At 45.9% G+C, this 17,869-nt stretch overlaps 1 protein-coding gene across 24 annotated transcripts in view; it reads left to right on the top strand.

The window, feature by feature from the left end:
* Positions 1-17,869, top strand: part of gramd1bb (GRAM domain containing 1Bb) — a 60,383-nt gene that overhangs the window by 32,113 nt on the left and 10,401 nt on the right. For 10 of the 24 annotated variants that reach the window (XM_029843283.1, XM_029843304.1, XM_029843305.1 and 7 more), the window contains 5 exons: positions 11,087-11,297; positions 12,398-12,418; positions 13,506-13,529; positions 15,070-15,090; positions 16,329-16,352. In XM_029843283.1, the coding sequence (XP_029699143.1) occupies positions 11,087-11,297; positions 12,398-12,418; positions 13,506-13,529; positions 15,070-15,090; positions 16,329-16,352 (301 nt within the window). Of the gene's footprint in view, positions 1-1,607; positions 2,080-7,057; positions 7,263-7,286; positions 7,498-9,923; positions 9,946-11,086; positions 11,298-12,397; positions 12,419-13,505; positions 13,530-15,069; positions 15,091-16,328; positions 16,353-17,869 lie in introns of those variants that run through there. The other 14 variants (XM_029843291.1, XM_029843292.1, XM_029843293.1 and 11 more) reach the window with 12 other exon arrangements.

The raw sequence follows: 17,869 nt of genomic DNA on the forward strand, positions 1-17,869 counted from the left end.
AAGACACAGTAGCTAAGATTAGCTTGATGCAGCTTTTTGTTCACCGATAAAACTCTTAAGGAGTGAATTAGGCTAATATTTTTGCTACATTAAAACAGCATATTGCTCTTCTGTACTGTGGGCAGGAAAAGCCCCTCAGCTAAAGACAGGCATGTGTTGGTGTAGCTACAGCAGGCTGGTTTGACCTTCTGGCTGTGACAGTTCCATACAAAAAATGGCCATGACCATGGAGGGCAGTACTGTCTGCTTTGTCTCCATAAAATGTATTACAGTGATCCCTCGCTATATCGCGGTTCATCTTTCGCGGCTTCGCTGCTTCGCGGATTTTTTTTGCGAGTCGTTCATTGCAGTTCTCAAATATAATCGAAGGTGGCATATCCGTTTATAAAAATCTTCTTGCTCAGAAAAAGAAAGAGCGCCAACAACTACCCATAACAATGTTCTTCTCTCGGAGAAAGACTCCTGCGCCTTCAGTAGAAACAGACGCTCCAGCGGAGCGGAGTCAGGACGAAGAGGCTCAGCTGGGACTGGGAAATACGCCAGTGACAATGTTTCCAACCTTGTATTACTAGATTAAAATTATTGTTTTAAACAAATTTTGGGCTTTAAAACAGGTTTTGATGTTTGGTTTCATTCTACTGTTCAGTATTGCATTGTAAAATAATTTAAAAAAATAAAGTTGCTACTTCGCGGATTTCACTTTTCGCGTGTTACTTTTGGAACGTAACTCCCGCGATAAACGAGGGATCACTGTAAACCAAAAAGCTTGAAATAAATGAGTGGGTTGAGGTGGAGGAGACAGATGCAACGGTATAATAAATAAATAAATAAATAAATAAATAGTGCATGAAGTGATGGATTGTCCTTGCAGCCTTGATCACTGCTTCTCTGCTTAGCTGTGTGAGTGGCTGCAGGACTCTAACTAATCAACAGTCTGGTGAAGGGGGGGTGATGTGCTCGCTTCTAGCATTTCTGTTTTTGAAGTAATACAATTTGAGTCAAAATCTCAGGTCTAAAAAGATAAAAACAGGAGGCATTTTTTATCCGATAGCAATGCAGGTTTATTTGTGCCTCTCAAACTAACCTGAGTTTTGAAGTTGGTCTGAGAGACCCAAGCAGCTGTAGCACGTTTATCATCATGCTGCGTTAGGAGAAGAGTTGTGGTCACTGTGGCGTGATCAATTTCCTGCTGATCTCCACCATCAGGCCAGGCTGATTCGCAACACAGCTTCGAACACGGGGAGCACCCAAGAACGATCAGTGCATTAAGAGATTAACTGGGTTAGCTGTTGACAGTTGTTAGGGATGAAGTCCAATAGAGGAGGAAGGAACTACAGCAGGCCCCCCCACTTAATACCCTTCTCATATGTAGACGTGGAGGGGTGGGGGTGGTGGTGGTGTGGGGTCATCACAAAGAGGATGTTTGGGCCAGAGGCTATACTCCTGCTCTGCCTGCTTGGCTAATCTCAGAGAGAAATGGAGAAAGAGAGCCATCTAGGGAAGAGCACAGGGTGTACAGGAGGGAGGGTGCAGGGCGGGAGGAGGAGGAGGAGGGGGAGAGGAGTCCTGCGCCTGCTCCCTGTGAGCGCAGCAAGTGCAGCTTTCATCTGCAGCAGGAGCTGAGGCAGCACCAGACTGACTTTCAGCACACCGACTGGAGCTTTGGGGGAATCGATATAAAAGACCAAACAGCCAGCAGCCGGTCGAGCCTTCGTCTCCACGTCCAGCTCTTGTGCCCCTGCTGCTGCACAACACTGCAGAACACGTCCTCCCTCTCTTTTGGAGATCTGAGGAGTCCCCAGAGAGGTGCGAGTTTCTGGCACAACTGCTCGGCACTGCGGCACCCTCCATACAGGCACGGAAATGTAGCATTGAGGGAGGGAGGGAGAGGGAGCAACGCTGACAATAGTCCCGCTCCACTTTCTGCCTCAGCATCCTCTCATCTCGTGCGCGGGAGGTGAGGCTCTGGCAGGTCATTTGTCAGCATGCAGTGGTGTGACGGGGCACAACGGCGCCCACAACATGCTTCGGACATCAGCCGTCTCTCGCCATACTAATGAAGGGCTTCAAGCTCACCTGGTAAGAATTTACCCTCCTCCTCTGGTGGATGTAGCCTGTAGGTATTAATGCCGCCGTGTCTACTCAGAAAAACACACACTTCATACAGATTTGTTTGGGTTTCTGTTTTTTTTCATTTCAGTTTAATTTTTGGATCAACCCACCTGATTTATGGTGTTACATGAATCATATGTTAGTCTGTAGCTGGGCCTAGCTTCGCTCAGGACAGTGCTAAGCTTTTACCATAGTGGGTCTAATGTTTTGGTGCATGCGTGCGTGCATGCGTGCGTGCGTGACGACCCTGCTCTGCTCCCCTCTGGCGGGATCAGTGTGAGCAGAGCAGCTGAGGAGAACCACTCACGTGGCTGCCTGGAAAAGATGGGTCACATGCTCCGTGCCGTCTCTTCCCAGTTTGTTTTCCTGTTTTTCCCCTCTCCCCCTTCGTCACATCACACATGGTCAAGCGGATCCACCTGCAGGTGGCTCTGCACTCTCTCTGTTTCTCTGTCTTTATTTGTCTGTCTGGGAACATCCATCCATGCATCCGTCCATACATTCATCCTCCCCCAGTGTTTGTTGATGCTCCTCCCCCTCTTGCCTGATATTTTTAGAGACGAATTACTGCAGCAGGGGAAAAATAGAGGGAGAGCAGTTTGGGCAACGTGTGTCCCACTTCCTTCCTCTTCACTTTCATCAGGACCTCTTCCCCTCTCCCTGTTCTTTTTTTAAGCGTATTTGATAGATTGTGAGTCAGCAGCAAGTAATTTCACATTTTTCAATGCATTAAAAACAAAAATCCTGGTTGTCAAACTGGAAAATGTGTTATTGTTACAGAACGACACAGATTTTAAAATTTAGTCAAACCAAACAGATGAGTCAGGGATTTTCAGCAAAAGGGGTCTTGAACCTGTTCTTCAGGCTGAGCCTGGCCAGTAAATGTTCCTTTCTAAAGCCTCAATTGGACACTGGACAGGCGCAATGATTGTGCTGAGCTGCACCACAGAACGGTCCTGATCGTTGTCACGCAGGTTTGTTCACCTGTCCATAGCCGTCGGTCCCTTCGGCGTCCGTTAACGGAGCTGAGCGTTTCCCGACGTTCTCTCAGGTTACATAACAGCACATAAGCTGTTTCTCCACCCAGAGCCAACTGGTTAGCATGTGTTTGGCTTCAAATTAACATTCAGCTGCGTGTGTTTATAGTGTGCAGAGGAAGAAAAATCAATGATAAGATCCTGTCCTGTCTTGCAGAGTAATGCTGCTCAGAGTCTATCTGGAACCTGTCAGAATTGTTAGAATCTGCCTACATTAGCAAACACATGGCCTTGAGCTCATTCATTTTCTGCTGTTGTTCAATGCTTCCCCTGCATATGGCAACAATAGCAATATCATATTTAATAATCACAGACTGATGTAACAGAAATGTTGTTTGATGGTGTTGTGATCAATCACAAACTGGGGAAGCAGATTCCAGTGCAGTTAAAGAGAAATGCCCATTATGAGTTATGAACTGTCTAAAATTAGAATTAGACCTCAAAGTGACAGCAGAATCACAGTGACAACACTTTGAGTGACAACATATAGATTTTTACTAGTGCAAAATATTGAGAGTCTGAAAATGCTTTCAAAAACAAAAAACAACACAGTAGGCAGAGCAGCACAGATAAAATGGTTCATTTTCACAGAAATATTAATATCAAAATAAAGCCAGAGACATCGTGAATCAACTAAAGCATCTTTAATGATCTGCTGAGAGGGGAACCAAGGTTCCAAGCCAGTCTGTGATGGGAATAAGGCAGCCCTGATGACATTTGAGCATGTGCTGGGGTGAGCATGTGTGCCTAAATACGTGCATGTGAATGTCAGATTGCTCTGGATTTGGCAGCCAGTCCTCTGTGAGGGGTGTTTGCTCTTGATATGACATTTGGTGTGACTCAAATCTACACGCGTGCACGCACACACACACACACACACACACACACACACACACACACACACGCACTTATGGTGACGCAGATGTGCTCACACAGCCAACAGCAGCAAACAGCTTTGCACTAACAGCAGGCCAAAGCAGGGGCTTACTCAGTGCACGTGGCCCTGTGGACGAGCCTGTTGTGGCAGAAAGACAGTTACAGAGCGCATGCATGAGCGCGCGTGTGTGTGTCTTTACTTTTAGTGCACGTGGGCCCTGGTTTCTCTGTTTGTCTGGCTGGCTGGCTGTCTGTCTGTGTGGTTGTCTGTTTGTCTGTCATGAGGCTCTGGCGACTGAATAAAGTATATATTTACATTGTTTGTGCTTCTGTTAAGGAGTTTTTTTGGACAAGTGAGCAGCTGATTTGTCCATTAATCAGAGTAATTACAAGATTTATTTACTGTACAGTACATTCAGAATAGCTCTGCTCTGAAAGCAAAGGTTCCTGTTCCCGTTGGTCTCACTGACGTCATTAATGACTGCATTCAGGGACCATCCTGAGCAGGATATCTATTTAACTACTAAAGCCTCATCAGAACCTGTGTTCCATCATGTTACACCAGCCCAACCCTCAACACCCTCAGTTTATTTTTTTAAATCTTATTTCTGAAAACTAAACCTATTTTTATAAATGTCAGCAGATTTTAGGGTGAAAGCAGATGGCAGCTAGAGGTGCTGTTTACATGCTGCATCTCTGATTGATGCTGCTCGCTGTGTCTCAGTACAGCGCCACATTGCCAAAGGACTCAATCCAGTTGTTTCATGTCTCGCCACCTTTTGATGATCTACTGAGACCACAAATGACTCTGGTGAGCAAGAATTTAAATCAGTATTTAATTGAAGTAGCTATAAAAAGTGTGTCCTGCTCCCAGTGGTGCAGGAAGTGGTACGTTAAACTTGATTCAGGGCTGATCAGGTCAGGCGGGGGGTCCACAGGAAACATCTGTAGTGCAATAGAACTCTGCTCTTTAATGAGTTAGGGAACAGCTGTTCTGAACTTCTTTTTTGCAGTAATTAAAGCAGAAGATAAAACCCCCACAGAATCATTTTCACTCTGAACATCTTGAAGGCCAAGTGTCCTCAAATTCATGGTGCAAAGTGCCCTCAGGCCCGTGTTCCTAACTTTCTATGTGTCATTGAGTGTGTTTGTTCATGCTTAATTCAACAGCGGCACCCCCCCCCCTTACACACTCACACACACACACATGCACGCACACGTGCACACACACACTGTAGTTGGGAACATTTCAAGTCAAAGGCATTCATGTGTAATGAAATGGGAACATTTGAAGCCGTACACATGAACAGCTTGACTAGCTGCCATGGTAACAGCATGGCTGAACTGTAGTCAGACTGATGGGTGTTTTCAGCCCATCCAGGGTGGGGCTTGATTTTTCCAAAACTTGCAACCTGTCGATCTTTGATAAAGAGCATTGATAAACCTGTGTCGGTGCTGGTGGCCTCTCAGGATTGTGTGGTCTGTGGTGAGAAAAGAGGCCCCTAAGTAGGTCAGTGGTTGGTGTGAGGCTGGGCTGGCTTATCTGGGCACTCTGTGGTCCTGCTCAGAGGACCAGCTCCCTTTGTTCCACAGCTCCCACAGAGGTGTCTGTAGCAGCACAGCTCCAAGTTCTGGCTGAGAGATTGTTCCTCCTTCCTGCTATGTCAGGAAATGATATAAAATCCTGCAACACCCGTATGTAAATATGTTTGAACAACATCCCACATCAGAATGTGAAATCCAATGAGGTGAAATGCAGGTCAAAGGTAATAGTTGCAGTTTTTTCTTTCACCCCATCTGGGACAGCTAAAGCTGAGATGAACGGAATCTTTATGCTGCTGTGGAAAAGAAACATGGCTTTCACGACAACATCCATCTAGCTGAGCTAACATCCTACCGTGCTGACCGTGCCTCTGTTTAAAAGGCTACATTGGCGATCTCGGGTCTAGGAATGCTGCTGTTGTTCATAAACACTGTCCACCACTGATTATGGTAACTACTGAGGGAATTTACAGTGATTCTGCTGGTTGCTGTTTACATTCCACTCAGCGCTAACACCAGTGATAGCAGCGAGGCACTCAGCGTACTCTAGCAAGCCACAGTGATAACAGACAACACACTCAGACGTATTCCTCACCACTGCTGTCGACTTCATGCTGATCTAAAGGTTTTTCTGCCCCACGAAGTGCATTGATGACGTCACGCAGAGCATAACTATCACCCTCTGGGCAAAGCAGAAAAAGTGTAGCACTGACATCGAGTTGAGGGGAAGAGCATCAATGGTACTACTGTGGAGAGTTTGATCAGCACCAAGTTCTTTTGAGGACCTCTCCTGAATAATAAACAATAAACACACGGCGGCCCAAGACAGCTCAGAAAGGCCTCTACTTCCTCCACAGACTAAGGACATGTCCCATTATGTTCTCCTAGCAGAGCACCATTCAGAGCCTTATCAATCATCACTGTAGGGTGTGAAGGCTCCAGCGCCACCTGCCGACAGACCCTGCATCACATAGTGAACTGCGCCAGCAAGCTGCTCTCCCTCAAGAACATTTTGCACACCCGCCTCAACCAAAGAGCCATAACTCCCACCCTCCACAGCTCCACCTCAGCCTCCTGCCTTCAGGGAGAAGGTTCCTAACCCTTCAGTCGTTCCACAAGCCACTTCCTCCCACCTCTGCCCCGGACCCTGACTCTGCTGAACTCTTTCAAATTCAGTGTTTTGGATGTAACGTAGACTCATTGACGTTGACAATTCACAGCACTCTTTAATACACATAAATGGAACACATGCTAAAGCCATTCTGAAAGGCTGGTCCAGGAGCGTTGAATTAAAGTAACCTGAATGCCAGTGATGTCAGCTCTTCCATTCAAGACACACATGAATTATTAAGGAAGGAGGAATGCAACACGAATGCCATCTCCTTCCCTCTTCACTCCCTCACTGCCTATTTAGCTCTCTCTCTCTCTCTCCCTCCCTCTCACCCTCTCTTTATACTCGCTCTCTCTCATATTGGCTCTCAGTCTCTTTCGATCCATTGTCAGCCTGCAGTCGTGCAGACAGGCAGCTGAGATCAGGAGAACATTCCGGCCGGAAGCAGTAATGATGCAGATGATCAAATGGACGCAAACATGCCAGGAGAAGAAGGAGGGATGACAGAAAAATGCAGGTTTTTTTTAAGCTGCAATGAAGCTAACGAAGCAAGCAAAGGAGACAAATAGACGCGGACTTTATACGTCAGTGTTTCCTTGTTTTTCAGAGAAAATTCAGGTCTATTTTATCTCCGACTGCTGCATCCACATTCTCCTGGCATGCCAGAGATCTCATGCACCCTCCTCCCTTTCATCCTTCTCTCCACTGCTTTCCCTCCCCACCTCCACTCCTTCCTCATCTGCGGTTCCCGTTGAGTGAATGAAGCCGCTTGCGACGGGCTGATCGCTGCGGAGCGCCTCTCTATATGGCGACAACCAGGTTGGTGCTGGAACGGGCAGCCTGCATTCAGACAGGATTACATGGCGTCTGCATGGTGATGCGTTCACGTGCATGGTGCTATTGAGGAGTGGCTGCATCTCAGACCACCGATGTTGCTTCTTTGGCAGGTGCATGGTGTTAAGGGTTATTTAAGCTTCTTATTAGGAGATCAGAGCCGGTCAGGGAAGATCAGTGGCTCTAAGCCTGCTGAAGAAAAGCTCCCTGCCTGCGCCCTCCATCTCTTGCAGTCCAGCCGCTGCGAGGGGAAGGCTTTGTGTAGCACTCGGTGCTTGTGATGATTCGCTGGATGAACAGCTCATTGCTGGGCGCTGGCTACGACGGCATGGTGGTCTTTGAGTGTGTGACCGTGGCCAACGAGGGCTGTCGCTGCCTCGAGGGCTGCTACGGCGAGGTCCTGAGGGACCATGTCCTACAGCAGGGGTATGGCAGGCTGTGTGTGTGTGTGTGTGTGTGTGTGTGGATGGGTGGAGTAGGATGGTGTAACTTATGTAATGGCTGCAGTTCTTTTTCAGATCTGCATGTATGAGGTGTATTGCCATTCAGCTGTAATGTTGTCATGCAGTACATAGGTACATTGGGGTGTTGCTGTGTGCAGCAACCATGTGCGCATACGCGGAGAGCATGGTGCTCCTCATGGTCTTTTGAGCCAAAGAGAGCTGAAGGGGGGGACGAGCTGCCAGATGGGTTTTTTCCAGGGTCAGCAAAACTGTGAAAACAAAACGAGGCCTTTAGAAAGACCCGGAACTCTATTGTGAAAGTGAGTGACTGGACAACTTGAGCTGGTTGGATTTAGAGCTTTAGAGCTTATTTAAAGACTGTAACAAAGTGGCACAAGAAGTAAGCTTGATTCTCTTTTTATTCTGTTTATGCTGCATTTATTCTGACCTCATTTCAGAAAGAATCACATATCAGGGTCCAGCCTGACACAGCACAACACACTGGAGCTCTGTGATGCACGACTTCACACAAATGAGTTCAGGACATGATTACTGTCTGTCATTATGCACATTCATGCACACTGCTGTCAAATTCATTGGATAATTTCCAGCATAAACCCACCTAAGCCCTGTCAACCACAGTTTTCCTATGGAATAAATGTATCTAAAGCCTTTCCTGTCAGGTATAAATGTAATAATTACCAGTAGTTGGTGCTGTGTGTTCTTAGTAGCTTGAGTGGAAATCTTGCTCAGACCCCTTTTGTGTAGCCACATATGCACCAGTACCATTACTGGAACCGTTATGTTCTGCATTCTTGCCCCTCTGAAGTTGGAGAAGTCACAGCTGATTGGGTGGAGGTGAACGAATGCTGGTGTTAGAATCACACTGTGATGCATTCAGCCATCCTGTTTATGCTGTTTGCATCATACAGCAAGAGATTCAGAACAAAGATCAGAGCTTTCAGAGGAACCCTCCTGCTAGGTCTTTTGTATGTATGGACGAGCGTTTGAACAGCAGTCAGTAAACATGCAGCCAGTGGATGGCTGATGACGTACTGTTACACCCTGATGTTTTTCCCAATCAGACAGAGATGGTGAAATATATTTAGTTCCCCAGTCTGAATATTTAAACCACACTCTGCTCGCTGTTGCTATAGTGATATTCATCCTGCGCTTTGTTTTGTTTGAGCTCTGGTTTTTATGTGGGTGGTGCTGAGACCGAAGCAGTGCTTTAAATTGTTGAATTCTCCCTTGGCCTTCAGACCAGATCTTGGACCACATCATAAAGACAAAAACACACTCATGAGGCGCATGTTTCATCTAATTCCATGAGCATTATTACAAAGCAGTTATTCATCCAGAATGTTGTTCTAAACAGCAGGACAGACAGAAGCTACAGGTATATCAGAAGGACAACCAAGAGCTACAGGTATATCAGGAGGACTGTCAGTAGCTACAGATACATCAGGTGGACAGTCAGTAGCTACAGGTGCATCAGGAGCACAGTCAGTAGCTACAGGTGCATCAGGAGGACAGACAGAAGCTAGAGATGGATTAGGAGGACAAAGAGGTACATTAGGAGGACAGTCAGTAGCTACAGTTACATTAAGAGGACAGACAAGAGTTACAGGTGCATCAGGAGGACAGACAGGAGCTACAGATAGATTAGGAGGACAGACAGGAGTTACAGGTACATCCGGAGGATGGACAGGCTCTAAGAGTCCATAAGGAGACAGACAGGAGTGATGGGTACATCAGGGGAACAGACAGGAACTATTGGTACATCAGGAGGACAGACATGAGCTACAGGTACATCAGGAGGACAGACCGCGGCTACAGGTACATCAGGAGGACAGACAGGAGCTACAGATACATCAGGAGGACAAACATGAGCTACAGTTACATCAGGAGGACAGACCAAGAGCTACAGGTACATCAGGAGGACAGAGAGGAGCTACGGGTACATCAGGAGGACAGACGGGAGTTACAGGTACATCAGAAGGACAAACAAAAGCTACAGGTGCATCAGGAGGACAGACAGAAGCTAGAGATGGATTAGGAGGACAAAGAAGAGTTACAGGTACATCAGGAGGACATACAGGACCTACAGGTACATCAGGAAGGACAAACAGGAGCTACAAGTTCATCAGGAGGACAGACAGGAGTTACAGGTACATCAGGAGGACAGGCAGGAGTTACAGGTACATCAGGGGGACAGACAGGAGTTACAGGTACATCAGGAGTTCAGACAGGACCTTGAGGTTCATCAGGAGGACAGACAGGAGTTACAGGTACATCAGGAGTTCAGACAGGACCTTGAGGTTCATCAGGAGGACAGACAGGACCTACAGGTACATCAGGAAGGACAAACAGGAGCTACAAGTTCATCAGGAGGACAGACAGGAGCTACAGGTACATCAGGAGTTCAGACAGGACCTTGAGGTTCATCAGGAGGACAGACAGGACCTACAGGTACATCAGGAAGGACAAACAGGAGCTACAAGTTCATCAGGAGGACAGACAGGAGCTACAGGTACATCAGGAGTTCAGACAGGACCTTGAGGTTCATCAGGAGGACAGACAGGAGTTACAGGTACATCAGGAAGACAGCCAGGAGTTACAGGTACATCAGGAGTTCAGACAGGACCTTGAGGTACATCAGAGGATATGAATGTTACGGTAGTGACCACCTTCAATGGTCTGTGGTCACCTACAATTGTGGATGACAAAGTGTTGGTGTTTTTGAGAACAAACCCCCCTCATGATCACATTAAATATCAGTCTCATGTCGGCTGTTTAATCGTATTAGGGACTGGTCCAAAGACAAACACATTGATGTCTTTAAGGAAAGAATAAGCTCTGGTCGTTAATGTTTTTGTTGCTCTCACTGCTGCCGCTGCTGCTGCTATTGTTGTTGTTGTAGTTATTTGGGATTCCCGTATTAACTTGGCCATTATTAGCGAGGTTAGCACACGCTATGTTAAGCCTCGTGATGTAATATGAACTTCTGACCAGTAGTCCTACCTGTGCTGTTCACATGGATGCATTCATTAAGAGTTTCAGACCCTTTCAGAGTTAAAAGAACTGTTTGATTGATGTTTTCAACTTTACTTGTCTCTCTTCTCTTCCAGCACTGCCAGTAACTCAAACAAGAGCACTCCCACCTGCTCACCAGTCCTGCGTAAACGCTCACGATCTCCAACACCACAGAGCCAGGAGGGCGAGACCATGGTTGAGAAGGGTTCGGACCACTCCTCTGACAAATCCCCTTCCACCCCCGAGCAGGTTGTCCAGAGAACGTACTCCCTTCAGTCAGCCAGGAGTGGGGGAAAGAACTCAAAGGTGAGCGCCCCCCCACCCCCCACCTGCATGACTTTGGAACCTGGTTTACACCCTTCTTTTAATTTTGTTCAAACTACAAAGAGGATCAGTTTAGAGAAAAAAAGAACAGCTGAAACATCATTTGATCCGGCATCTCTGAGTGTCTGCTTCACCTAGCAACCAAAGTAACACATGAGCTAACATCCAGGGATGGAGCCACCAGGTTGTAGGTTGCAGGCACAGGTTACCAGATCAATCCTGAGCCCCTGCAGTCAACTCGGGCTCTCACTCTGACTTAGTTGGCCTGGATGTGAGTTTGAGAGGGTCAAAGAAGACGTGAAAGGTGTGTTGAACAGACACTTTTTGTAGGAAGAGCTCGTCCCTGCCTGCTGCCAAGATCTGGTTATGGTAGTGGGAGACAAGGGCGGAGGGAGGGCGGAGCCACCAACCCAGGGGCGGGTCCATGGAATGTATTTGGTCCCCTTTATGCATAATTATTCGCCCCGTCTGCCAATAGTAAGCTGCAGCTTGCCCCACCGCAGCCCCCACGCCCTGCCCAGAAAGAGACCTGGTCCTCTGATCTGTCCCACCTATACAGCTATAAATACACAGGAAACAACAGAATGAACATTTGTAACCGTCATATTAAGGATTTAGACATCTTGAGGTTCTCTCAACATTCAGCAAGGACTCGGTGATGATAGTTGCTGTGGTAACACTGTTGCATCCAACCTATTAGACAGATAATGTGGCTGATGTTATGTGGAGGAGAGTGGTGGGGTTCATTTACCGGCCCATGCTCAGCAGGAGTGACCCAGATGTCAGGGAAACATGAGCATGGGCCTCTCATGTTTGGTGTTTCCCACCCTCATGTGAAACATCTCCCATCCACATCTGCCTTGGCTTCTTTTGAACCACATTTCTCTCACCGGTTCTGTCTCCATCTTTCTTCACTCGTCTCTGCTGCTGCTGCTGCTGCTGCTGCTGCTGCTACATGATAACATGTAATAATGACTCTTCAGCTCTTTTGTTTGTATTTTTAACTGTTTCTTCTTGCAGTCTGTTTCTTTTTTAAAGTTTCGATCTGATTTTTCTTTGTTCTTCTCCTGATTGCATGCTAGTCTCACAAGCGACTTTCCAAAGTAAGCATTACTCTTTATTTCCGTTCTTTAAACGTCTCTGTTCCCACCTCCCCTCTGACTCTGACCCACCTTCTGTCTTCTGAAACCAGCCTGTTCCTCCTGCAGACGTCACTGTAGCACAGCCCATCTGCACCCACAATCATCTCAGATGGACCTTTCTCACAACAGAAGATTCCATCACACAATCACTCTCTAACTTCTCCTTTGTGCTCCCACGTTTTCCATGTCAAGGCCACACAATCTGGCAAATTACTGATATTCAGTGGTTATATTGATTCACTCCAGGAATCCACAACAAAGCAGTACTTCACCCAATCCCTGTAAACCTGAATATCCCTGCTGAGGACTGAGGCAGCAGTGACTGAAAACACGGCATTTCCCCCATGAATCAGCTGACCGAGTCCCTCTGACAGCAGAGTTTTGAGCTTAACCCCGACGGTCAGCAAGCTTTATTCAGCCCAGCATGCAGACTTACAGGCAGACAACCAGAAAAAACACACAAACACAGACACACAACCACATACAAACACACTGATTCTAAATGCTGAAAAATAAGGACACCTGTTGATGTTTGATGACCTTGACTCATTGAAGTATTTTACAGTTTAATGAGTTCTGTTCTCCTCTGATACCCATAAATTCACCTATTGCTATAAATTCCAGTTAATTGTCATGAAAAGTTAATGATTAATGAACATTTCCCTAAAGCTAAAGCAATAATAACCCACCATTTCAGACTCTCCGTCTGTTTTGTGGGAGCAGGATGACGCTAGTCAGACACGAGGTTGGGGGAACAACAACTGCTGCCACACACATGTCCCAGTTGACTTCATTATACTTTTCTTTTTGGTGCCTACACACACACACACACACAGACTCACACAGGCTTGCTGTGAGGCCACCCTGGCAACGTGAGCCTGTTCAGCCTAGCCCTAATGCAATCCAAATAAAAGAGTGTGTTCAAGGGGGGGGCTCTGGGCCTCAGGGACATGTGACCATTGTAGCACTGATGCTGCAACAACAATCAATCTGACTCCTGAATCACACTCCATAATTGTTTTATTCTCTTTTTTAATTTTTCTTTCAGTATGACAGACTAAACCTGATTAAAGTAAGAATTTCTTCTCTTTTACGTTGTCCCTCCACTGACAGCCCTGCTAAGACCCTCCAACCCCCCACCACCCCCACCCACTTAGCTGTGCAGCTGTAGTTTCGCTCCTGCGTGTCTTGTCCCCATATTTTCCACCTCCTGAATGAAAGGACAGAGATCTGTGACCTGCTGTAAAGTTGTTCTGGTTACTGCTTGTTGACATTAGCTGCATATAGAATTTGTAGAGACTTCCAGGACTTCTGTACAAGGTTTTGTTTGTTTCTTTCACACTGGTGTTCCTGCTCAGCTGTGCAGTGTGACAACTGTTAAAACACTTCACTGTGATTGAAGCACCACATCCATCCAACTTCTGACAACTGTGTCTTATCTGACAAGGTTATACAGCTTAACTAGCTAATGACACCACATAAAGTTTTTATATTCAAGTCACCCTAACTGTATTAATTTTTACCAATTACTGGTACTGATGAGATGTACTGCCATGATTATCTGAAGCCTGAATGGCTTTAGGTGAGAATAAGTTCAAATTTGGTAATGTAGTCATCTTTTTGTTTATGGACTTCAATATTAGCCCACCGCTGTGAAAATTATCCAAAGAAATTATGCTGCAGGTTCACACAGCAATGAGCAGAAAATATTTCAGCATTTGGATTCACTAAGCCGACCCAGTGATCCCTGAAAGGTTCTGATAGTTTTGATGGATGTGATAAAGACCCCCCCACACACACATACACACACACACACACACACACACACACACACATACACAAACACTTTATCCAGACAGTGGCCTCAAAGTAATTCCTCTCTCGTGTCTGTCACCTTCAAATCAGATTAGCCCACATTTAACCAGTTATCGTTGCAGCCAGGCCACAGCCTGGTCCCACACGCGCGCGCACACACACACACACACACACACACGTACTTACTGTACACACTATATATTTGAGTCCGTGTGTATCTAACCAGGTAAAAAGCTGAAACCATTGTTGACACATATCTCATTTCAATAACATCAAAGCAACAAGTAGATTCAAGTAGATCTTGACTAGTGTTTTTAGCCAGTGGAACCCTGGATTCAGATGTTGAATATCATACCTTCACCCCCTTCCCCTGATCCCTATCCCACCCCCACCCCCGATCGATCACCTGCATGATTATGAAACCAAATATTTAGCTACGCTGCCCCCTTCTGGCCTGTATGGTGACTGCATCTATGATCGTCCACAATTAATAACAAGTCATTGAAATTCTTTTGATAATACTGTTCCTGTAGAACATTTTTACAACACGTACTCACGTATGTCGGACTAACGTGGTTATTAGATATTATTTGTTCTGCACGGTAATTTGTACACTTTGAAAACAAGCTTTTTTTTCTTTTTAAAGTTAAAAATGTGTTTTTCTGGATTTTATTCAGGAATGATAAAGATAATGTCCATCCCTGTGTCACTGTCTGTCTTCTGTCTGTCTGTCTGTCTGTCTCTCTTTCTCTCTTTCTTTCTCTCTCCTTCTCTCTTTCTCTCCTGTCTCTCCACAGAAAAGCCAAAGCTGGTATAATGTAAGTCCCTCTTTTCTTTTAATAACAATGATGGTGAGTGCTGTCACGTGATGTTTGTGCGTGAATGTGTTATTGCTGTGTTGTGATTGTTGTGATTTTCACACCACCAGTGAGGGTTACCAGTTCCCTGGGGGGATTAACATGATTAAATGAAAAGCAAGGAACTGAGTGACTGGGAAGACTAGGAACAGACCGGATGGGGTTCTTAAATTGAAACAATGTCTTTCTGTGCTGTGCACTCTGGAAATAAAAATTTACATTTGTTTCTTTAAAGGAGAACTTTTCATTTCCTTTTGGAAACTTGTCCAATGGTTCCATGTGGAACGCGTTCAGAGAGTTCTACATGGAACCTCCATGGACTGGGCTGGAGGATTCCGTGGAGAATCCTGACATTTGTCCCTGGTTTCATCTAGATTCCACTCCAGGAGTGTGATTCTGAAATACATGAATCCAAGTATTCCACCTGTGGTCCTGTGGTGCTAATCAGAACAGTTTAAAATATTCTACAGGGATGATAATTATTGAAGATAATCCACACAGTTTGTTCCCTCCACTCATTCCCGCTGTGAACATCTGGTGGCTGCAAATATCAGACTGTTTAAAGGCAACATTGCACAGCAACAGAAACAGATTATCTGTGGTTAAGAGACCCTCCTGTTAACTCCCAGTTTGACCTTTTCAATATGCTTTCTAATAGTAAACATATTTCAAATAAACCTGGAATTTAAATTATGTCAAAAAGCTTTATTACCTGAGCTTTGCTCACATAAAGGTTTTTAATGTTTACCTAAAATCAGCCCATTTCTCAGCCTGTTGATGCACAATAAACTTCTGTGGATTAGCTTGGTAGATCAAGCTGTGGTTGTTTGTCCATCTATTTTGGTTTTGGTACCATGCACCCGGTCCTCTGCAGTTCCATGCCACCACAAAAAATTTCCAACAATTTCCACTCTTGTCGCAAATTGAGGTTGCAATCTTACAGTCTGCCAGAAGGTGACGCTCCAACTCCTTCACACCGTTGGCGTGATCTCAGTCATCTCTCCCAACTTTGGGAGGTGTTGTTTTATAGCTCTGTATTGTTGCTGGTTCGGCCCACATACTGGGGCGGAATGGAAGTACTGTATGTCATTGTGGAAACCCCCGTATGTTGTGTCTTTCTCAGAACTGTTCCCATTTTCTGTTGTTTGATTTCCTTTTTTATTATTCCGTATATACACACTCTTCCCCTCTCTCCCCAGCATGAAAGACAACACATCTTGAGAGTAAGCATGACCTGAATTCTTGTGCAACCCTGGATATTTACCTGTCTCCTCTTTCTTTGTTTTCCTCTTTTCACACTGTTGGAATGATGATATAAACCTGCCTTTTCCTCATTCCATCACTTCTTGAGAATTGTTACCACCTAACCCCCCCTCAAAAAAGGTGCAATAAAACAATTTAGTGCATGAGAACAAACCTGAACACTTCTATCACTTTGAAATTACCAGTAGGACTGACAGTGACTTGTTGACTGTCCTGTAGCTGAGGTCGAACCATGTCTGATTCAACAGGTGGTAACAAGTGCACCGATTTACTCACCATACTAAACAAATAGACGACTGAACAAGCCTGGAATGCTTTGGAGCAGCAGCAGAATGGAGCATGGTGTCATTTGTGGCATGTTGTCCCGCAGAGCTTCTGTGTCCAGATGAACACTGCAGTGGGAACATTTGCATCCAGACCCTCTCTTCACCCTCTTTCCACTGCTGTTTCAGTGTAGAAAAGCCAGAGTGGCCGTCAAATGATCTTCTCACGTCGCCCATTCGTATACCAGAAAAACAGGCAACCACAAGGGGCAAGATTAATGACCCTGACCCTGACCCTAACCCTAACCCGACGGTTCAAAATGAAACTTGTAGAAGGTGACAAGGTTCTGGTTGTGGGTTTGGATTAGTTAGAACCCTCTGAAGAGGGTCTGTATACACTGCTGCATTGAGGGAAGATACCTGTAGCATGATATTTACACCTTCATTATAGAGTGGTAACCCGTCAGGTAGATCGACCCATTCCTGGTCTTTAAGGTCAGCCAGATATAGATCAGTAACAGAAGGACTCGGGTGGAAGGAGTGATTTTCATCCTTGTTCCTCAGCCTGGTTCTGTTCAGAGTTGGTTTAGGTTTGCTTGTGCCTGTGCACGGAGCTCTGCCTGGCAATGATGACCACCCATGGCTCTGAAGTCACCCTGATTATAACATCCAGCTGTCCTAATTGTGCGTTCTGAGCCTGTCAGAGACGTGCGCAGCAGCATGTCAGTTCTTCATTAAGCTTCAGTCAGAGGAGCAGCTTTATACATTACTGCTTCATGAGCACGAAGGCGCTGACTCAACCTGCCTCCAGAGGTTTAGAGACGAGTGGAACACCAACACGTGGGCAGGCTTCAGAGGTTTTTCAGAGGCCCTTCTGCTCCTGGATCAATACACACACCTCATCTGATCAAGACCTGAGATAAACGGATCAAACAGACCCCACCCCCGTTTCCTGTACCAGCCTCTTCCATCCCCTACTGTTTGTTGGTGGAGTCAATTATTAACTAAATCTATAAAAAAAACAGCCACTCCTACCATTTATATGCTCACCTGGACTCTAGTGCCCCATTTATGGAAATACACAATCACTTTTTCTGTCCCCTTGAAGGTCTGACATGTCCTCCACTTGTTGACAGGAACTGCCTGACTGGCTGAAGGATGTCTCCCAGCTGTGTGGGAATGATCAGCACCGTTGCAGCCGGTTGTTTTTTCTG

The sequence above is a fragment of the Takifugu rubripes genome, chromosome 11 (genome assembly GCF_901000725.2).
Source record: "Takifugu rubripes chromosome 11, fTakRub1.2, whole genome shotgun sequence".
In the NCBI taxonomy this organism is placed as follows: Eukaryota; Metazoa; Chordata; class Actinopteri; order Tetraodontiformes; family Tetraodontidae; genus Takifugu; species Takifugu rubripes.